At 41.1% G+C, this 24067-nt stretch overlaps 1 protein-coding gene across 2 annotated transcripts in view; it reads left to right on the forward strand.

The window, feature by feature from the left end:
* LOC126470716 (heat shock 70 kDa protein 14-like) overlaps positions 1-22422 on the forward strand; it is a 201153-nt gene extending 178731 nt beyond the window's left edge. Inside the window, exons 8-10 of one of the 2 annotated variants that reach the window (XM_050098718.1) lie at positions 13877-14077; positions 21951-22009; positions 22271-22422. In XM_050098718.1, the coding sequence (XP_049954675.1) occupies positions 13877-14077; positions 21951-22009; positions 22271-22361 (351 nt within the window). In that variant the 3' untranslated portion in view covers positions 22362-22422. Of the gene's footprint in view, positions 1-13876; positions 14078-14581; positions 14654-21950; positions 22010-22270 lie in introns of those variants that run through there. The other variant, XM_050098719.1, reaches the window with a different exon arrangement.
* The last annotated feature ends 1645 nt before the right edge of the window (positions 22423-24067 follow it).

Consider the following 24067-nt stretch of genomic DNA (forward strand, 5'->3'; position numbering starts at 1 on the left):
TTGAAAACACATCATCCAGTCCCATAATCATCCTGGCCTCATTATTTGGTAACCCACTGCCCCTGCACACTTCAACTAACATGCCCCAGGGGGCTCAGAATTCTTCCATGAGTTCGTGCATGGTGCTCACAGGGCCCCAAGTTACTGCAAACCATTCTTCCTTCCTGGGCTGCAGTTCCTTCCCAGTGTCCTTTCACTGCCTTCTCTCCTTCCCCGCTGCCACCTCCTCCCCCTTCCTTGATTATCTTATTTACGTCGACCTGGCTATCCATCTGGTTTTCTGTATTCCTTGCAGTTTTGTTTCCCTCTCTTTTTCTCTTTCATCCTTTTTGGCGTTATTGGTCCCTCTTTGTGGTTTGACCCCACTTCTAAATTTTCTTATATGAATGTGTAGTGTCTGTTCTTTTGAAGCAACAGACACCACACAGATCCCACAGCTGTGAACACTATATGTAATTGGAAGGGGACAGTAAGTGGAATCAGCGGTATCAAGCGAAAATGTGTACTGGATCGGTATTTGAGCCCGGGATCTCCTGCTTACTAGGGAGGTGCGATAACCATTGCGACATCCAGGACACAGCATTATCGCAACTGCGTGAACTACTTTGGTACGTCTCACGGCCAATCCACACTCCCGCCAAGCGGTAACTATCTGCAGTCCCTGTCAATTATACTCCCGTCGCTACTCAGTTTCCCACAGGAGGTCAGGTGTATTTCGTGCATTCACACTGAAGAAAGTGGATCCATTGCCCGTCCAGACTTACGTGAATGCGTAGTGTTTGTTCCTTCAAAAGAACACACACCACGTAGCTACTGCAACTGTGAACACTATTTGTAAATGGAAGGGCGGTCACTGCTGTCAGCTACACAGGGACATTAAGATGATTCCACTTAATGTCCCACTGCAGCTGACTGCAGTTATCCTTCTTCCATTTACATCTAAATTTTCTGTTTGTAGTGTGAGCCATTTGGGGAAGAACTCCCTCCTTAGTGTCTATGGCATGGATTCCTCTGCCCACTTCCCTCCTGTCTTCCCTCCCTGCCGTAGCCCCCCTCCACTTCGATCACCAGCACGTCTAGCCAGCGCGTGTGGTGGGACTGTTATGTACCCATCTGACTGACCCCCTTGACAACACAGGACACACTTCTGATGCCTGAGCTGTTGCCTCCTCATATGTGCCTAATAGTGGTTGCTTGTTATTCTGGAGAATCAGAACTCACTGCTGTGGCCACAATACCAGATGCTTCTTGTCATGGCTGGGTGGCGTCCATGGGGAGAGCCCCTGATCGAAGTGAGTGGTATCGAGGTGAATACTTTGCACAAGAGGCATATCGAGCTCCAAAAACCTGGCTGTTCTCCTATGGCCGTGTCTTAAAGTAGTAATGTATCATTGAATGCTGCTTCTTATGATTCTGCCACCGTCCCTTCCCTGGCCACACCCTGGGAGGAGGTCCAGGCTCGCCGGCTTGGACTGAAACACCTTCCCTGCTACTGGGTCTGCACTAGGATGGACAGGGACACATTCACCCCCACAAATCCGCTATTTTTTGTGGAAAATGCAGTTGGGTTCCCTGTCGATCAAAGGTTCTTCTTCCACCCAATCTGCAGCTATTCTTGCTTGTGATCATCTTGGCAATGTCCCGCTGTCTGTTACACATCACCAGTCTCTGAATATGGTCCAGGGAGTCATTTTCCATAGGGGCCTCATCCTTCAAACTGATGAGGAACTGCAGGCTAATCTGGAACAATGGTGTGTTCATTTTGTTTAACATGTGCAGAAAGCTCGTAAAAATGCCCACACCAATATCGCCGCCTTTATTCTGGCTTTTTGGGGAGATACCCTCTCAAGAGGTCAAGGTTATGAGAGATTGGTGTGACGTGAGCCTGTATAGCCTGCCACCCACGAGTTGCTTTTGGTTCTTGGGTTTCAGGCACATGCCTTCCCAATGTACAGCAGACCCTCTATGTGGTGGCTGTGGCCACCCACTTCATGGGGGGGAGCCCCTGTGTTCTGCTACCTGTGTCCATAAATTGTCATGACCATCACACTTCGTGCTCACTAGATTGCCCAGCTTACAAGAAAGAAAGGAAGATACAAGACTATAAGTTCCTGGATCGACGATGTGTTGATGTCTTCAATTTTTGCCTCTGTTATATCCTTTTGCCCTCTTATGTGTCTCTTATCAGAGTCCTGCCCCCTCTGCTTGGCCCCTCCCCTGTGGTTCTCACGCTCTGCCTTCTGGGTGCCACTCCACCTCCTCGGTCATAGAAGTGCTTCCCTTCTTCAGCACCCAAGAGTGACGGGTGTCCCTCCCGTGACCCCTCCTATCAGCATCAGCTACCACAACTCGGCTACAGGACATACAGTCTGTGTGCCCCAAGGTTGCCTCCTCTTTCTCAGTTCTGGATCTTTCAAATCGTGCTCTCCCTCTGTGTTCTGCCCTCCTCAACCTATGAAAGAGAAGAAGAGAAAACATAAATACCAGGACAAGGCCCCCTCCTACAATGTCTCCTGTAGGTGTCATCTCCCCCACTCACAACCTGAGTCTGACATCAAATTTATGTGACGTGACTGGCTCCAGCCCATTCAACTCCCATTTCGATACCCGCTCAGTGAGGAACTGTAACGAATACTACCTTCACTTCCCAGAGTTGCAATCCCGTATTGCCTTTCACTCATCAGCTTGTGTTGTTCTTGAGGAATCTCATTTTACTAATGCTCACTTACTGTCCCTTACTGAGTTCTGTGCTTTCTGTCAGAACCAGGTTGGCCCATTGAGGGCTTCTGAGGGTGTCTGCATGTTGGTCTGTATGGATATTGTTAGTACATGGGTCTCATTCATACCACATTGGAAGCGGTTGCCGTTTGGGTCCACTTGGACTCTGCCATCACAGTTTGCAATCTCTATCTCGCTCCCTGCCAGGCCACCTATATCTGCTGCCCTAAATGCTCTCCGGCAACTCACCCCTCCCTTCCTCCTCCTTGGGATTTTAGTGCCTATCACCCTTTGTGGGGCAGTGCTTCTTCATCTAGTCAGGGGTTCCTCCTCGACCAGTTTCTTGCAGACCATGACCTGTGTCATCTTCATGATGGTTCCCCTACTCTTTTAGTGCTGCATGTGGCACCTCTGCCACTGATTTCCTCTCTTCCCCTCTCCTCCTTCGTTCCTGGCCGCCACATGATGACCTCTGTGTAGTGACCATTTCCCGTTGGTTCTCTCATTCCCTCCCCACCTCCTGATGACCAGGTTTCCTTGCTGAGATTTCTGTCATTGTCCTACTTACACACATACACACATAAGTACACATAACAATATCCAAATTGAAGGAAAATTGCAATATATGAAAAAAAATTACACTTTATAAAATATGGAGCAACTTGTACAGTACATGACATATGAACACTTTCTTACCTCTGCCACAACCAAATTAACTCAATGTAGAAATACATAGCATTTTGTTTATAATATTTAAACATTTTGTCAAAAACCAATATTGTCAATACTGCACAAAATGCTGGTGCTGCAATCTGCATTCAAGTTGATTCAGAACTACACGTGATGAGACCTTTCAATGCTTAGATAATATTTTTTTGTATTAGAACCCCTTTTCTTCCACCAACTTTGAGGAGTCTTTGCTCGGAGAATAAGTATGGCATGTTGCTGTGGGGACATCAACTTCACACAGAATATGAGAGAAAGAAACATCACAAATATCATTATCAGGCCAATAGGAGGACGGTGATGCATGACCTTACTGTAACATATCCTTCACAAATAACCTTATCAACAATTCCCAAATACCAAGAAGAGTCTCATGCACATGCAGTATAGCAGTTGGGCTGCACAGTGCATTCTGGCCTTAGTGGCAGAAGTGCATCTGAGAAATCATCCACAATACTAAAATCTGTATCACAGCTCAGCCTTTTTGCTCCAATCTCGGTTGGTGATATTGGTACAATGTGATGCATAGATCGTGTTCCAGCAATTGTTTTTGCACTTGGGAAGTGCTGAGAAAGATAATGTCTTGCTTGTACCATTTAATTTTTTGAAACAAAGAGAATTGAAATGCCTTGCAGGTTCTCGTGACAGAATTCAAATACCTGTGAAGCTGTAAGTATTTGATCTTTATAAACTCTTTGCAAACTTGTTTTTGTGACAAGTCTTTCAACACTGCCACCAGTACAATCACAGGGAGATTTGCCATGGCGGGTAGCAAAAAATGACCCACTGCACTTTACGTTGAAGTTGTGTTCGTGGTAGCAGATATTTCTGAAATCCTTACCATTTTTGTATTGTGTAGTACAACCATCAGTGAAATATTCAACATACACAAGATGAATTTCAGGGAATTCACACTTTAAAAAATTCAATACAGTTTCTGAGGCTGGTAAACCAAGGCAACATCATGTTCTAGGTCATCAGAAACAATACAAATACTTTTTGCATGCAACTGTTTGTCCTTTTTGTAATATACGTGGACAGTGTGAAGAGTGCAGCTGCCATTGATCCAATGGTACCCCTGTACTTCATCTTTAACAACAAAATTGCGAGTTTCACTGAAATCCATTAAAGTTAACACTGATCCTTCTTCATTTTCATATAATCAGACTGTGATTGAGAAATAAGAGTGTGGAGTAATTTTTCAATTTTCTTAGTTTGTCGCAGGATTCTGATAGAGAAGTGATGTGAACAGTTAGTCATTCTATGAGTTGATACCCATTGACTGTATTGAACCATCTCATCAGGAGCATAGTCTTCTATTTCATTTTCTAGGTGAGTTTGAAGCAATGAACTGGTGGGGCATTTTTCACACAGATGAAGCATAAAGACTGTTATTTATATCACATGTTATTATTTTAATTAGATCCTGGTATGTTTCCTAATAGAAATGGAATTTAGAAGCAATTTAACATTTTGGTGGTAAATGCACACACATACGGTATGTGTTCCTGATGATCCTGCAAGCATACATTGTTTTGGTCGAAGAGAAGCAAATTTTGAGAATCATACTTTGCTTTCAGGATAGTTTTTTTTAAATAGAGAGAATACAGCAAATTTTCTTATGTAGAGAGAATCTGTGCAGGTACTTGTCTTTGTGTTTAACACACACACACACACACACACACACACACACACACACACACACACGAAACACTTAAATCACAGTATGAATGACCATTGCTTTGCCATAATAAAAGCTCTTATTCTTCACTAGTCAGTTCATTCACACAAGTTAGGGCATTATCACATATATCTTGCAGATACTGTCCAAGAAAAGACTGCCTACTTGTACTTTCCATGATGCTTCAGTCATAATACCAATATTTGTCGTAAATAATTCAAAAGATGATTGGTGTAACCTAAAAAGTAATTAATTAATGAAAAATCATTCTATCCCATTGTTTCATTACAAAAGTATTTCACATTATTATTGTAACATTAGGGGACTTACTTTTGTTTTGGAATGAATAGTTAAAAACTGCAACAATTGAATTTTTAACCAATAATTGTCTGTGTGTACAGCTCGGTACAAGAGCTCAGAACTGCATGCTCAGTGGACACGTGACACAAAATCAAAGGAACTGGATGATACAATACATATAGTGGCAGCAAAACGGTGTTCTCAGATATGATTTGTTCCCAGGGAAATCCAGCGTAGCCAACTCCAGCAATTTAGTGGTGACATGGTAGTCATCAATTAGCAACTTAAGTGTTTCTTTTACAGTAATGTTGTTTTTTACACTTCGCATTATTTCTACAAACTGATTCGTTTTGCATGACATAATGGAATATGTAGTGTGTTCATGGTGTTTGTAAATTTTTCAAAAGTATCTGTGAGGAGGCAATACCGTTAAAAAAAAGCTATAATGTCCATGCATGGATTTTGTTTAAAAGAAATTATTTACAATTTTTTCTGAGATGTAGATGATGGATATGTACTACAGGAAACATGACTATAAAAATATAAATATTCCTCCTTAACCCTTTAACTGCTCTGGACATGTTAATGCGTGTGCCTTTGTACCTGTCCGTGTGTGCTCTGAATGTGTTTACACGCGCCACCAGTCCTTCTATCTGGTACTGTGAACGTGTCTACGCGTAGGCATGTTCAGAGTACCAGGTAGGAGGACTGGTGGCGTGCATAAACGCGTCCAGAGCAGTTAAAGGCTTAACTAAAAAAAAATATCAAGTTTCCACTGCAAAAACTGTACAAACTATTGCATTTTTAAATTATAAAGGAGCTCGTTTATGAAAGCTTGAATTCCTGAATCTATACAACTTCTTTTTGTGATAAGTGAAAAAGTAATTTACCTACAACATTTACATTTTGAAAATGTGAATATATCTAGGTAAACTTCTGCTACCCAAAATTTCAAGGATTTGCTTGTCAATGGGTGTCATTTCCTAAAAGTTCTGGATGATTTGATGGGGAATGACCCCTATGCAATATTGGGACATGCATTACCATGAAATAACAGCACCCTTTGTCACACACCATTAGACAACAGTGGTTTTTGACGGACATGCTGCTTCATAAATATTCTTCATTCTCCGATGTGATGTCTACCGGTATGTGTTTACTGGTATGTGTTTTTCCGTTGCTAAGAAAAGAACACCACCACGTTGATCCTGTTTGGACGCATTGGGTAATAATGTCGCCATTGTTTACCTTGCTGCATTTACTGCACGAATGTCAGAAAGGCACGAATGCCACACTAATACCTTGCCAACAAATTGGTACTTATATGTCCGCATCAGACTCACCACACACAATTCAACAAAAACTGACATTTTGATTACACAGAATGGGCATATGATTAGTGAGTCTGGACAATTTAAATCTGTAGGTATTCAGATAGATGGTAAGTTGTCATGGAAAGCCCGTGGGTAGGATTTTGTTCAAAAATTGAATGCTACTACTGATGAAGTTCAACCATTAAAGATGTTTTAGAACCTGTGACTGTTTATTCAATGTAAACACACAGAACTGGAACCAATCACTGTTTTGCAATAGTTATTTATTCATTCCATGCACCAGTTTTCAAGCCTTTTCAGGCTCATCTTCAGATGGTTTTCAGAAGTTGCATAGCTATTTCAAGCATAATGCTGGATGCTGGTTTGCAACAGTATGGGCCGCTTTTGTTGTTAGTATCCATCTGTTTGCTTCCATTGTGATGACCAGTTGGTACCACAACACTCACTTTCCCACAATATGTATGCACATGCTAGATGCTGGCAAGGTTTCATTATCACAGTGTATATGCGCAATATTGTGTAAAATTGAGTGATGTGGGATGAACTGGCCATCACAATGGAAGCAGTCAAATAGATACTAACAACAAAAGCTGCCCATACTGTTGCAAACTAGCGCCCAGAATTATGCTTGAAATAGTTATGTGACTTCTGGAAAACCATCTGAAGATGAGCCTCAAAAGTTTTGGAAACCAGTTCATGGAATGAATAAATAAATATTTCAAAAAAGTGACTGGTTGCAGTTTTATGTATTTACTTTTAATGCTGCTATATTCTCCATTAGAACAGTATCTGAAGTAAGTGATAGCCCAACATGAAAATTAGTCTACGTTGCTTATTTCCATTCACTTGTGACCTATGACATTGTATTGTAGAGTATTTTTGGCTTAGAAAAGAGAGTTCAATCAATATGTTGTGTAAGTTTGAGAATCTCTTGTCAACCCTGTTCAGGAGCCTTGAAACTTTGACATTGGCATCTCAATATATACACTCATCATAAAAAGTTAAGCATATTTGCAAATTACCTACCAATAATCACTATGAGCATTACTTTTGTGTTTATGTAGGAAGGTGGTTGTGTAAATGTTGTGAACTCATTTGTCGTTGCCACTTTCCCTCATGGGCGTTCCTTTTATGTGTATGTATGAAGGTGGTTGTGTACATAATGTGAACTCATTTGTCGTTGCCACTTTACCTCATCAGGGGCAGTGCAATCACGGCTTGTAAACAAATACAGTACACCAGAGCTATGAATGCACAGTTGTCCGTGTGCTTCTTAATGCAGCAGAATGCCTCAGCACAGGCTCTCCATGGCAGACTGTATCAAAATTGTCGCATAGGTGGGATTAAACACAAGACAAGTTGACATTGTGAATATTGTTCATGTTAATCAAAGTGTTGTCTCCAGACTGTGGAAAAGTTCCAGGAAATGGATTCAATAGTGGATCGACATCGCGAAGACCGTCCACGCAAAACTACAGTAGCTCAGGACCGGTATGTAATGATATCTGCACAGAGACACCCTATAAAGAGAGTGACTACTCCGTGTCATGAGCTTCAAGAAGCCACGGGGGTTACCGCAAGGACCCAATCTGTGCACAACAGACTTTATGATAGTGGTTCGTACAGCTGAAGACCTCTCAAGACTCTAGCACTTCGTCCACATCACAGGGGTGCATGCGTAAGAGGGGCTAGAGCACGTGAACCTTGGATATGACTCCAATGGACCAAAATGCTGTTAACAGGTGAATTGCAAATAGGCTTGCATCCTGACAACAACTCTATTTGCATATGGAGGCGAAAAGGGGAATATAGACATCTCTAAATGACTGTGGAATGTCACCAACAATCCGGTGGCTCAATTTTATTATGGCCAGGTATCGTGTAGGGCCACCGCACACCACTCATTCCAATTGAAGGCAACATGACTACTGCAGTGTATGAAAACAACATTCTACAACCCATAGTCAGTTGTTTTGCAGAGACTTCACAGTGTGTGTTGGTATCTGACAGGATGTGAGATCTGAGGAATGGATTGGTTAGCATGCTCCCCTGATACAACTGCATAGAGCATACATGGAGCGTGTTCAAAAGAGCGATTTCTAGTCGTCAGTATCCTCCATTAATGACTGAAGCTCTCAGGAATGCTGCCATTGAGGAGTGGGACAAACGTCCCAAGAGGCCTGCAATGATTTGGTACTGAGCGCGCCCTGTCCCATTCAAGAGTGCCTGAGGGTTCGTTGAGGACCTACGCATTACTGAACAGTGTGCTATACAAACCATTTAATGTTTTTTGATGTTGGAGGTCATTGCAACTTTTTTTCCCAAATGTTCCTTTTTCATTTCATAATTGGTTCCAAAAGAATGTATAGCTTTCATTTGCATAATACTCCGTGACATCAAAAAATACAGTATAAGATATCTATCTTATTTTGAGATGCGAGAACCAATTATATGCTTAACTTTTTTTAATGGGTGTCTATTTTCTTTAGTGTCGTTTGTTGTTAACAATATGAGTGTATTCCGAGAATTAGCAACTAGTAGGCAGAAATCGAATGTGCATTTGTATTGCGCCTTGACTCTTGTACAGAAAGGCATGCAGTATTCTGCTGCATTCATTTTCAGTAAGCTGCCACAAGAATTAAAAAACCGTAGCAGTAATCTTTGCACTGTCAAGTCTAAACTGGAGACTTTCCTCATGGCTCGCTCTTTTCAATTTTTCAGGGAGTTCCTGGAAAACAATTAAGTTAATTCTGTATTATATTGTTGATTATGCTAGTATATACTCGCAGCTTGTCATCTGCATGGGATTTGTGTGTATTTAATTTTTTGTGTTATTACTTTTCTGAAGTCAATTTCATATACTGACTTCATTCCATGACCATGGAGATTTGCTACTTAATATGGTCCTATGTAGTACATGTAAAATACATTATAAATAAATAAATAAATAAAACAAAGAAGATGAGCTCAATACCAGGGATGAATTTCAGGCTGAACTGAAAGAAACTTTTGGTGACAATCAACAGAATGTTACAACAACAGAAGAATTCATCAAGTGGTACAAGCACATCAAGGAAAAGCAATAGAAAGGAAGATGGTTGATTCCTGAAAGTAGTCCCTGTGGAAGTTAAAGAAGAACACCATGATCTCACTACTCTCATATACCAGATTGTAAGAGAAGAGAGACAGCATTTTGTGGCAGCCAGAACTGTCAGACCAAGTACACTCAAGAATTGGTGACCTGTAATGTAGACCCCATACATCAGGAGGTAATAGAAAATGTTGAAGGAGAAGTGTATTGTTCTTTGACACTAATCTCCACCACCTGTGGGATGTGCCATGAAAAATGTGCTTGGACTTATGTTGCTGTTGTCAGATGATAACCCAGCATCCAACTAACACAGGTACAACCAACTAATCCACCATGTAAAATGCCCTGCAGAAGAACAGACATTTGAGGGTGGAGGACAACAAACAGTTTGTTTTCACTGTTGGTGGCGTGGATACTTTGTACGCTACTGCAGCGGAAGAAGACTATTAGATGACTATTATGCCACAAGACATCAGCAATCACAACAGTGCTATTCGTACCAGTCAACTGCAAACGATTACAGTCGATCTGTGGACCGAAGCTAATCACTGTATCCACAATGGGTCACTTCCCAACACGCCATAGGCATTTCCTGTCACTGTACGGAGGTACTGGCCACTCGGCTAACCACCGAAAGGCTGCCACAGATGAAAATCGTCTGCGGACAACAGTTATCGAGATGTCAGGAAAACTCACTGACATCATTCACGGCCGACTGCGTCAGGTGCTAGTGAACTCTGGGGCTTCTTTTTCTGTTATGTCAAATGCTTATTGCTAGCTAAAGAATACTGCATTCTGTGATATGAAAATAATTGTGTGGAAGTCACAAAAAGGAAATATGTGTAGCTGACAGGAACACGTATTGCAGGAATAACTATCGATAACAGAACACGGCCTTTAAAATTTGTCATTTAAACAGAACAAAGTCACGATATTATTTTCAGGGGAAACTTGCTGCAGGCATCACAGTGTCGAAGATCAGAGCTCCAGACTGATAAAGCTATTTCAACAACCACAGATAACAAAGATTGCTTCCGGGCATTTGTTCGCCACCGAAGTCGTCGTTACCCCTTCCTCGACGTCGAGACATCTCCCGAAAGAAATCTACAAACCGGTAGTGACAATAAGCATTCTAGATAGGCGAGGAGTGTCACGAGCAGCCACAACTCGTCCCTAAAGGTACATGCTCAGAGATAGCCGAACCAGTCCAGGAGGGTCAGCTTAGTGACACCGGTGAAGAAACGTGCTCTACTACCACTACAGACGACACAGGGAAGGATGCTAGTATCAAACTGCCGATAGGACCTGACGTCACCGAGGGACAGTGTCAGTTGTGATCCTTCTGCATCAGTTTTCGGACGCTTTCAAATCCCGAGTGAAGAGCAGCCAGGGAAGCAGCCTATGGTAAAACACCGAATCGACACTAAGGATAATTCACCGATTGGCCAGCACTCGTATAAAGTTTCTCTGGTAGAATGACGGATGATCCCGGAGGAAGTGGAGATGATGCTGCGAGGTAACATCATTGAATGTTTAGTGTGTCCTCGGTCCTCTTCGATGGTCTTCTCTGACAGTCCTTGTGAAGAGCAAAGATGGCACATGGCATTTCTGTGTCAGATCTCGGGTACTGAACAATATCACAAAGGAAGATGTCTGTCCGTTGCTGTGTGTCGATGACACCCTGGACTTCTTCGACGGAGCAAAGTATTTCTCAGTTACGGACATGCTGACAGAACATTAGAAAATCAAGGCTGACCGGGAAAATACTGCACGCCTTCCACACGCGAATGGCCTCGCAGTACACTTTAGTAACAGGTTGGCAGGTACGGTCTCGATGTACGTCAACACGGAACAGAGAGAGTGGGATCGGTACTGCCTGTAGTGACATTCGCACACGACTGAGCGAAGCGAGAAACTGAAAGCTTCTCACTTTTCTTTCTGTTCTGTGGTTGCGAGGCCAAAATGACTATGGATACCCTATTCCTGTTTCGGCTGGACGATACTCGGGATGACTAAATGAAACGCATTACAAAGACCGAAGGAGCAAAGCAGCTGGCTCGAATATAAACCCTGTATGCCCAGATTAAATACCGAATGCACTCTTAACGCCGAGCACCGACCGGTGAAGTACAGCCGAGGGGAGTCGGTACGGAGTTTTATACCTGTGCGGATAGTGAGACTATTGAAAATGTTACTGTAGTCCTAGTTTGGGTCTCGTCGTATCCTTAATCGTGTGTCGCATAATAACGTATGACATTGAGAACTGTAACCCTTTGTCACGAAGACGAAAGCAAGAGTCCTCTGTGTGAAGCCCTGGTACACTCCAGAGACACACACTGACGGTGGGAGGTTCGAGAAAACTGAAGACCGACTCGAGGATCCTGGAGCTTTGAAGGGAGGGGCTACTTTCGATGCTCGTACTAGTGAAGGGGATATAATGACGTGACCACAACGTGAGAATCCACCAGCACTGCCATACGGAGGACCGTTGACGAGATCTAGATCTAGGGTGCTGTAGTCTGCTCCAGCGAGAACTAATGATGAAGCGAGCTGTGGCACGTGAAGTGTAGTGGTGTAGTGTAGTGGTTAGCATCGTCAGCGGGTGTGCTGTTGGTCACGAGTTCAGATCCGACCACCAGCAATTATTTGTTATTTAGTGTTTATCATTTCTGGGAGGTTCTAGAAATATCTTACGTTTGTAATGTTTTAATAATCTGGAGTGTTAAATGTCTGTATAAATAGCTGTAGTCTCTATGCAGGAGGTCAGTTCTGGTCTGGGTACTTTGGTGTCGATAATAAACATGCTTTGAGTTCTAAGTGTCGTGTTTTTGTTTTGATGTGACAATATTTCTCACAGACAGCAGCAGTGATCCACTACAATTCCAAACTAATGGTGATGGTATGCTGTCTTATATTTAATGAGGTAAGAGTCGCATTCTGTTATCACAGTACATTTACTTGCTTATGAGATGTACAGTTGGCACCATAGCATTGTTTAAAATGAAATGCAGCATCCATGCAGACAGGGGAAAGTTGTGGATGTATTTTTTAATGTTCTATGACTGGGTGTCATTGACAGAAAAACTGGTTTTTCTGGAAACAGCTGCCGGTCATCTTGCAGGAAAATTGTTGGTTTCTGTTTTGAATGCTGACACTAATGACTGAGTTTGCATATTCTTCCAGTAGTTTCATTCAATGATGTTTTAGGCAGTAGGTGAAACAGTGAAGGGTTGGCATTGTGTGGTCACCTAGGGCTGATGTCTTATCAGGTTTTTTTTTCTGAGATAAAGAACAGTGTGCAGTAGTACAAACATCAGGTATTAATCTATAAAATTTCTAAACTATGAGCAATTATATAGGTTTATGACCAAGGAATAATGGATAAAAATGATAATGTCCTAATTTCTTCTCATGTATATGACAGAGAGGTGTATGATGCCTTTTGTTAATACATTTGTGCTTAATAGATTTAGTGACAGTGGCTGTGTTGGAGAGACAGCATGATTGTAATCAAAACAAATGGAATAATTAGGTATAATGTGATAAGGATGCTGTGAGATCTTCTATTGGTTGTTGGAGTAACAGTTACGTGCCCTATTACAAGAACAGACAATTTTGCCAGAAAATGCTTCAAAAAGTAATAGAGAGAGAGAATCCTAATTAATAACTGATGTTTAAGTAGACCAAAATAATAATATTTAAATCAATTGAACAAAAAGTGTGAGAATACCTTGAATGCACCACATTTCCTGTATTGCTATTTTCAAGTTCAATTCATTGTGACATAACCTTCATCCACTTTCATGTGAGATAACATAAAACTATATAAAACCAACAAGAAATCAAATTTTTTTAAACTTTTGTCATATTTTTCTGTCAGTTTTCTTCCTAACTTCTTTTGTGTGTTTCATTTTTATCTACTAATTCACTTTGCTGTGGTTCTTATTTCTTTACTGAAATAAATATTAAAAATGTTGAATACTTTAATATGTCATTTGGCAGTTTCATGTGGTCTCTGCATTTCAGGCAAACGATGATAAAGTGTTGGTTATACCAGCACAGACACCTGTTCCGGTCAAGGTCACAAAGAGTCTTCCATTGACACTCTCAGGAGAGAGTATAGTAGTTCAGGTTCTTGAAGCTGATGATGATGATGATGATGATGATGATGATGATGATGATGATGAGGATACAGACAAAGAACAGGGAGCTGTAGTTTTAGGAAATGTAAGTAAAAGTTTGTACACATTCCGTCTAATAATTTTAGTAGATTTTTTTGTAAAAATTTAGCAGACAATTTAATTTTAATTTATAAAAGTGATAACTTGGATGAGAATATTCCTTAGTGCACCTATAGGCAGTGCCGAACCCCCCCCCCCCCCCTCCCCTCCAGTCACACACACACACACACACACACACACACACACACAAATCATAGTCGAAGTAATGAAAAAACCCTCTGTTTTAAAATATGAAACTGTGGGTACTAGCAGAGATCACCCATGAATTTCAACCACCTTAGTTCTATGAGGAGGACACTTGATTCCAAGATGATTGTGTCCCAATTCAAAGAGTAGCATTCTTAAAGAATGGTTTAATCAATATGTGAATAATTTGTTACTCTGCTAAGTTCAACAGGCACCATATTTCAACATTATTGAACACCTTTTGTGACGGGGCCCTCACACACTTAATATGTATGCGCAGTAATATTGTGCCAATATATTGCAGGAAAGTGCAAGGCCAAGAACAGCACAATACAATTGCGCAATATTCATGCCTTTGTAGTGAACATGTTGGTGCGCAAAAATGTGGAACTCATTTGTATTGTTGCTTGCCTTGCAAAACACAAGCGGAAATTATGCAGAATAGATGAAATTAGCCTGAAAATCTTCCAGTACATGTTTCAATGGGCCACTGGCTCATTCACTGTGTCGTAGCTTCATAAACAACAAAAACTAATTAAAAATTAAACAAGGAAATTGTAAATTATTGTGTACACATGCTGTGTTTTCTGTGTGTCCTCTACTGTAACAACTGTTGCAAAAAAAATAAAATAAAATAAAACAATTATTTACTGATTACTAATTGAAAGCTTATGTGATCTGATGTCTGTGGAGTGCAAGGAAGAAAAACATTTATGCTGACAGGACAGCTGCCCTGATCCTATTTGCCAATTCTGAAAACTGCTATAAGTAAAATAAACTTTTCTGCTGACTATCATGACACATGGGCTTCAGTTCCCTCTGCCATTTTGGACAATGAGGTATATGGCATCTGAGAAATGAAGTTTGTGCCTGTTTACAAAGTACTGCATGATGCTTTAATATACATACTCCAGCACACGCCCTGATCTTTTGTCATCTAATTTTTTCATTTCTCTGCAGAAATTCATTCAGTGTAAATTGAATTTCTCTTGATCTCAGTAGGAACTGCTGTTTATTGCACATCACTGCCCTTACATGGTACAATATACATTGCCATATAGTGAATGTGTGTCAGAATTGTTTAAAGCTCTCTAGTCTCCTTCAATATATTGTACAGACTGTCAATACTGCTCATAGAGGGTCAGTATTATTGCAAAATAAATATTGAGCATGGGAGGGCTTCTCAAGTTTTTGAGCAGATAATTCAGTACGTGCTTCCTCCTCAGTTAAAGGTTGTGAAATCCCTCTGTGGGTCCAGGGTTTAGAATAGGCCCGAGGTATTCCTGCCTGTCGTACGAAGTGACTGAAAGGAGTTTCACACGTTTTGGCCTTTATGTGATGGTCCTCTGTAGGGTTTGATCTCCATTCTTCGGATTTTCCCGAAGAGCGAGCCAACTGGGGAAGGGTGCCTTATAAGGTGGATCGTGTCCATCGTGCATTGAGATCTTTAGCCTACTTTCTTGTTGCTGCATTGCAGTCCTGCCCATTCTCCATCTCTTGGGCGAGCACACCTTCCTGGGTTGATTTTCGACCATGCACTATGCAGTGTCAATTTCTACGTCGACGATGACCATGGACTTCTTTGCACCTGATATCCAGCTCGGTAGCCAGTCCGTTGTGGTGGGGCTGCCACATACCCTGTTGGTTGTAGCCCCCCGACCACACAGGGATCGCTCTGCTGATGCCTGCACCATTATCTCCCTATGTATGCCAAGGGGTAGATGCCCATCCTCTGGGGTATCGGGACTCCCGGCAATGGCCATCCTGCCAGGTGGCCTTTGCTACGGCTGGGTTGCGCCTGTGGGAAGCGCCCCTGGTCAGAGTGGGTGGCATCAGGGCGGATGGCACATGATGAAGCGTAGTCCATCATCTCTTACTGGTGGTGAAACACCAGCCGTCTCTAAGCGATCATGAGCTCAATTCAACGCACAAAAGTATGACCCCAAATTATTCCCCTCCCTGGCCACACCATGGGAAGAACGTCATGCTAAGGATGGCAGCGGATCTTATTCGCGCCAGTACCTTAGATGTTCGAGAGCTGATGGGGAATCTTTCATGACAATGAAGCCTCAGTTTTTTGTTGAGCATTTAGAGGACAAGTTTGGGAAGGTGGAGGACTTGTCCAAAATGAGATCTGGGTCAGTCTTGATCAAAACAGCATCTTCTGCCCAGCCATGGGAGTTACTTGCTTGTGACAAGCTGGGGGATATTTCTGTAACCATCACTTACATGGTCCAGGGTATCATATTTCACAGAGACCTTCTTTTGCAGTCCGATGATGAGCTGCGCACCAATTTAGAGCGGTGAGGTGTACATTTCGTGTGGCGTGTCGACTGGAGTCCGAAGGATAATCAGGTCGCCACCGGTGCCTTCATCTTGGCCTTTGAGGGTGATGCATTGCCCGAGAAGGTCAAGGTGATGGTCTACCGGTGTGATGTAAAGCCCTATATCCCTCCCCTGTGCTGGAAGTTCGGCCATATGTTTTCCCGCTGTACTTCTAGCGTCACATGCCGAGATTGCGGACGCCCATCACTTCCCAATACTCCATGTGCCCTGCCTCCCATCTGTGTCAGCTGTGGAGAGCACCATTTGCCTTGCTCGCCTGACTGCAGGATTCTCCAGAACGAAAGGAAAATCGTGGAGTACAAGACGCTAGACAGACTGACCTACACTGAAGCTAAGAGAAAATTTGAATGCCTGCATCCTGTGTGTATGACATAGTCTTAAGTCGCTGCTACAGAATTTCTGGCACAGTCAGCTCAGTGGTGAAGGCTGGAATTTGCATGCCAATACCACAATTGGACATTCACTGAGTGACGATAAATGGCCTTTCCAGATTAATTGGTCAGGTGACCGTTGGTGTGTATGGCATGAAACATCTGAAAGCAAGGGGTATCAGGCTGGAGGTGGGAATGGGGGTGTGGGACATTCCAGCAGAAATGCGATCTATTGGCTGGAGCCCGCTGACATCACAGTGAGGCAGCACAGCATAGCATAGCACAGCAGTTTGATTATTCAGTAAATGTACTGCACCACACTTGCTTTGGGGTGTTATTCATTCATTTTACTTTCAATTTGGTTCAATACATAGTTGAACAAATTAAATAAAGTGGCATGACTGATGTATTACACATTAGGAAATGATAATTAAGATGAAACATAACTCACTTGTTTGGTGTAGAAACAGATGGTAGTGTAGACTGTTCCACATTTCTGTTGCCGTTTATCAGATGAAGGTGAAATCCATAGCAGCTTCCTCCTTGTGCATATCTCTTTATAGTTTCCAATTTTGCTTATTGATTCAGAGACCTAATCCTTAAATGAATGTTCTTGTTCATACATAAAGAGCAATAACTGTGTGGAAACTGTTTCAAAATAGAGCACAGAGACTTTACAACATTTTTTTGTTTGCGCACTCCGTTTCCATTAAAATCAACAAATTCTCCTTCAAACTGCAACATGTTGTTTTTCCGTGCTCGTATTGGAGAGTAATGATCATCGTGAGATGTAATTGATATCCAGTCTGCAATAGACTCTTCTAATTCACTTTTTGCTACTGGAATACCTAACAATTTATCATTGTTTTGGTACTTAAATGCAGTATAACTTGCAATGTATTTCACTGCATCTGGAAGAACATCCAGAATTGCTGCACAACCACACAGTTTTACCTCATCCATACAAATTATAAAAGTGGGTGTGCGTATATATGTATGCATGTATGGGGCATTCAGAAGCCAAGCTGACTGACTACATCAAATGAAAATGTTCAGTACAAACAATTAGTTATTGAGTTATTTTAAAAAAAGCTCTAAAATTTTTCAGCATATTTAGAATAAACTGATGTTAAGGTTACATTTTCAGCACTTTATAAATATATAAAAAAATTCAATGGCTGTCTCTCCCATAAGAAAAACTGCTTTGTATGGAGTGAGTCACACTGCCGACTGAAAGGTGTTGACAAAATATTGTGTGGTTTGAAAACAGGCAATTTTATGAAACAAATAAACACAAGCAGGACCATTTTACATGAAAAAATCACAAGTATTAATGTAAGTAATTAAATAGTACTTAATGTACAAGTAGAAAATGCGGTCTCCCCCCCACCCCCTCCCGCACACTATGGAGATCAGTCTTCATGTACTATAAAGAAGACCATGTGGAACATCAGCTAGACTTTCTAAAGGTCAGTTTCCATTTTTTGTGGGGATATTAATTTTTCCAAATGGCATTTCTGGTGAGAAAGTAGTTTTATATTGGATAACAAATGGTTCAGCCTTCTCAGTATTGATCCATCTCATTGTCAGCTAGTTAATTGTTTCACCTTCAACATTTGTTTTCCTATGGGTGATACATTTTTCTAAGTTTGCTGTTGAATGGAAGTTTTCGTGGTTCATTTCTGTTAGGTAATCAGTGTTACTTTCCTTGCAGCTAAGAACATCATCATACTGATCTCTTAGACAAAAGATGTGATGACTAGTTTTTAGTCTCTTTTTAATAAAAGAAAAATCTGTATCATTTGGAAGGTAACTGTGTCCTGGCGGAAGGAACTTTTAAGACAATAGTTTGTGTTACCTCTCGTATTTTGCAGGTATTTTATAAGACGGAGAAAAACATTTGTGTTGCAGTTTTGATTGCTGCATGAGCGAGAGTATGTGAAAATATGTTTGCCATTACTGCCATGGAGAGTCAGGTGTTCTATTAGACAAGAGCTTATTTCTTGCAAACCTCTCGAACCACCAGTTTGGGACCATACATACATACATGTTATCTATTTTGTAATTAAACATGAACACCAAAATCATGGACATAAGAGATCTGTACGACATTTAGTTCGGGAGGTATGAGGTCATAAACAGTGAATCCGTGAAAAACTACTGCATCAAGCATGATGGTTAAATTTATTACTTCTTTGCTGCTAACTCAATTTGCAACACATTTCGGAAACAGTAATCGCATGTGCCACTGAATGTACCTAAAAGACTGTATCATTACATGACATACAGTACAGGAGATATGACATTACACACAGAGAGATTCTTGAGAAACGGCCACACCATGCATGATTTTTTAATTTATTACTTCATTACTACTAACTCTATTCACAGCACATTTTGCAGACTGTATCACATATGCCACTTTATGTACCTGCAAAATTATGTCATTATACAGCATGTAGCTCAGCAGATACGATATAAACATTAAGATGCCTGAAAATGAAACTGCAGGTTGAAATTCGCTAGACATATAGTCGAAATATATGTACAAATATGCATGAAATATGTTAAATATGTGTGAAATAAATTTGACATGTAGATATATGAGCAAAGCCGTCTGTAAACAACTCATCGTAAACCCCTGGAAAAATTTCTGATTTGGTACACACACTGGTTACAATTTGGAAAGAAATACTGATGGGGTAAGAACTGCCAGTCTCTTGTTTGGATGACTGTGATAATGTGGGGAGAGAAAGGAGGAGGAGGGCAGATACTGAGGGGGGAGGAGGAGAGAGGCACAGATAGGAGGAGACGGACAGAGCTAGGGGACAGAGAGGGGAGAGGAGGAGATTGACACAGAAAGGAAATGGCAGGAGATGAACATAGAGGGGGGGGGGGGGGAGAGACTCATAGATAGAGGGGGACGAGGAAATGGACAGAGAAAGGAAAAAGGATAAGATGAGATGAACAGAGAGAGGTGGAGGAGGAGAGGGAATGAGCAGATGGACGGATGAGGAAGCAGCATATTGACAGGGTGGTGGTGGGGGGAGGAGGAGGATATGGACAGAAAGAGGAATGGGAGGAGGTGGTTAGACAGAGACAGGGGGAAGGAGGTGGACTAATAGAAGATTGGAATAAATACGTACCATGGCAATTCCAAATACTCGGCTAGCATGTTAATAAATTTTCTTAGACATTCACAGCTTCTGGGATTTCTCGCGTTGGTGATCCCTCGACAACATTTATACAGAGTTAATTTGTAATAAAACTTAGGGATACAGAATCTGGGTCGACATACACTGAAAAAGACTCTGCATTTAACTCTTCAGTAATTGGTGTGTTTCCAGAGAAGGAAGTATCACTTGCATTACCTGGAAATTTAAGGAGACACACCTCATTTCTCTCTTCAAATACAAAATATTTCTAATCCTCATACCCTAGGAGAAAATTTTTCCAAGCGATCTTCATTTAGTCTGGAAGTTAATATGTAGCTGACTTTCATACTTTTTAGACTTTCAAAAAGTCCAAAGAGAGATCTTATTGACGTAATGAAACCTTTTTCGAAAGGCAACAAACTGTCTCTATCACCACCTTGCACTCGGGAACAAATGTCTAGGAGTCTCTTTAGAGTATTCTCCTGAATTGTGACATTCATTCCACATCCCCGTTGCAGAGGTGAGCATTCATCTTTTGGAACTCTTAGAGCTCGAGAAATCAAAGACACCAATAACGAATTCATTCTGCTTTGCACGTCGTCTTAGATTTAAGTGTGCTTCAGTAATGTGGTGTGTTGTCATTAGGTCACTTTTTTATGTTTAAAAATTTATTTTAAGATAATTTTTTAGCTATAATTAATTGGAGTGTTATTTATGCTCTTGCTTCTTACCTCTTTGCTTACATCCTGGCTTTGTGTAGTTTATTCTCCATGTCAGTTTGTGCTGGGGATTGCTTTGGGTAGTAGCTTCCTTCTGGAAAGTAACCCTAGAAGTTTGTTTCTTGAATCTCATTCATAATCTTCAGGCCAAAATTGAATTGAACGTGCATGTACAGTTACCACATTCACTTTGGCTGCATGTTTGTGTCGAACTGTTGCTCATCTTTGGGAAATGCGTGATAAATAATGTTTGTTATCTTTTGAGCAATATTAATGCATTGTGCCACAGCCCAATTTCAGTGACCCTTGCTCACGATTGACACAAAACAAGTTATTTTCTTTACACGCACAGCCACAACAGTTCTCAAAGTGACATCAAGGTGTACAGAGGCGTCGAAGAACTTCTTGCTCACCAGGAGCCAGAATTGTTTACCTCCTTATTCTGCTGTCCGTGGGAGGAGGGAACATTATGGTCTGGGGAATGTTTTCATGGCATTCCCTTGATGATCTTATCATTGTGGAAGAGAGAGTGCAGCAATGAAAGTATGCATCTATTCTTGGTGACCATGTTCGCCCTTACTTGCAATTTGTTTTTCCTAGGCACGTTCACATGTACCAGCAGGACAAGGAGCATGTCGCACAGCTCACTTTACACATGTGTAGTTCGAAGAGGGCCAGGATGAGTTGACTGTGCTCTCCTGGCCACCAAACTCCCCAGATTTAAACCCGATCAAGAATCTCTGGGACAACCTCGATCAGGCTGTTTGTGCCATGGATCCTCGACCGTGAAACCTAGCCTAGCTGGCCACAGCACTGGAGCTGGCATGGCTCCACATCCCTGTTGGCACCTCCCAGAACCTTATTGACACTTTTCTTGCATGTCCTGCAGTGGTCCGACACTGTGTGTGTGTGTGTTCTTGCAATAATTATATCAGTTATCAGCATCACTCAGTTCAGTTTGTGTATATATTGTTATTTTTGCAATTTGTTTAAACATTATGTTGAAGTCGAAGAATATGTTTTTAATAAAGCAAGCAGTAGCTTTAAATGTCCTATACAGTAAATGCAATAAATTGTTTCAGCTGACGCTTGATGATGTGTCGGCTTCCAGCAGTTTAACTGCTGAAATAAATGTAAACAGGTATGTAAATTTCATATTTTTGATTGTGAAGAGGGAGGTGGTTGTTGTTATTTTAATGTATGAATAGTCAGCAAATAAATGTATGCCTACCACATATTTGACCAGTTGACTGACCCGCATTTTTTTCTTTTTTATTTATTTTTTTAAATTTTTATTATTTGCTGATGTTCAAAGTTTAAAAATTTATTTTTATGGTATGTGTTGCAACTTTGCTTTGCTACTCTGTTGCCTTTGATATTCATTCACTTTTCTCCCTTTTAGTATTGGAAGTTTGCATGCAAGCATAACTGATACTGCAACAGAGAAGAAATCTTCCTTTCGACGAGGTCCTCCGGCATCAGATGGACAATAATTCATTTGAAAAATTATATGTTGATATTGCCTGTGATATTAAAATAAAATGTTTTCATATACTTATTGAGCATTCAGCCATCCTCTCCCCTTTCTCTCCTTACTTGTTAACAGTAGTAATTAGAGACTGGTTTATATGCATTTGTATGTTGCTTATGCATTGGCATATTTGGCTCCTTCTCACTGGTTACTGCATATTTTGACTAAAAACTAGTGACGATGCATATTTTCACCTATGTTTACAATATTTTAAAAATTTAGATGGGCAGTCTCTAGCTCGATCTAGTTTTGATGTCTTACAGATTGACCGCAACCTAGAACTGCATGCAATCACTAACCGAGAGGCCACTGCATAGTGAAATCATTACAGAAGAGGAACAGGAACAGGCAGACAGTCAATGCTCCTGCACTGGCTAATCCAGGTTAATCCCCTCCACTGTCATACCGTACGCGTCGGTAACAGTTGAATTAAACTAATCAAGCTTTCAGTCGCATGTCCGTGGTTTCAGTTTAGCTTTCCATTTACACACAGTTGAACGTGTTTACAACATGTTGTGTGCCATGTTGCCTGAAAAAAGAAACGTCATTTCGTGGATAGCTGACCATCCTGAAACATTTACATATGACGAAATTGCTTTATATTGTCAAGTTTGTGAGAGAAACGTTCCGTGCAAAAAAAAAAAAAAGTTTCAAATAGACCAGCATGTCAAGACAAGTCGTCGTATCACAGGAATGCAGAAGAAAGGACCAGCAAGTTGCAGTACCAGGGATTTGTCCAAAGGAAAACAAAAAGTTGGTTGAACATGGATGTGTGTGAAGCATTCACTGCAAGCAACATTCCTCTTCACAAACATACAATCCCTATCCTCAAAGGCTTCCTGCACAAATAATGCTTAAATCATAATATATACCAGATGAATCAACACTGCATAAAAATTACATACCGACAATTTACGTAAATGTTCTGGAAGAAATACACTATGAACTCGAGGACAGCATTATCTGGATTTCAGTTGATGAAACTACAAACACTTGTGGCCTTTACATTGCAAACTTAATTGTTGGTGCTTTAAAAGAAGAGCCTTCTTCTACCTATTTAGCGGCCTGCAAAGAACTTGAAAAAGTAGATCATCCTATGATTGCCAGATTTGTGAATGAGGGTATTAGAAAAATATTTCCAGAATCTTCTGCAGATGAAAGGGTGTTTGTGTTTATTTCAGATGCTGCTCCCTATATGATCAAAGCAGGAAAAGCCCTCAGTGTTTTATCCCAATTTGATTAATGGGACGTGCTTTGCTCATTGAGTACATCACCTTGCTGAAGGAGTATGTTCCACATTTGTGAATGTCAATAAACTGATTTCATCCTCAAAGACAGTGTTTCTAAAGGCTCCTGCTTGCATCAAGACGTACAAAGAAAAAAACACCAAATGTGCCTTGACCTCCCGAACCAGTGGTAACTCGTTGGGGTATGTGGGTTGAAGCTGTGTTTTTTTTAAATGAACATTTTGAGGCCATTAGAGGGATAGTAAACAATTTCGATAGTGCAGAGACGTTGGCAGTTTGCCAGTGCAAGGAAGCTTTTAATGATTCCTGTATTAAAAAAGACATTGCTGTGATTAGTACTCATTTTTTCCCATATACCTGCAAGTATTAAAAAGCTTGAAACTCAAGGTTTGGCATTGAATGAATCTATTCAGTTAATGAA

This window comes from Schistocerca serialis, chromosome 3 (assembly GCF_023864345.2).
Source record: "Schistocerca serialis cubense isolate TAMUIC-IGC-003099 chromosome 3, iqSchSeri2.2, whole genome shotgun sequence".
NCBI lineage: Eukaryota > Metazoa > Arthropoda > Insecta > Orthoptera > Acrididae > Schistocerca > Schistocerca serialis.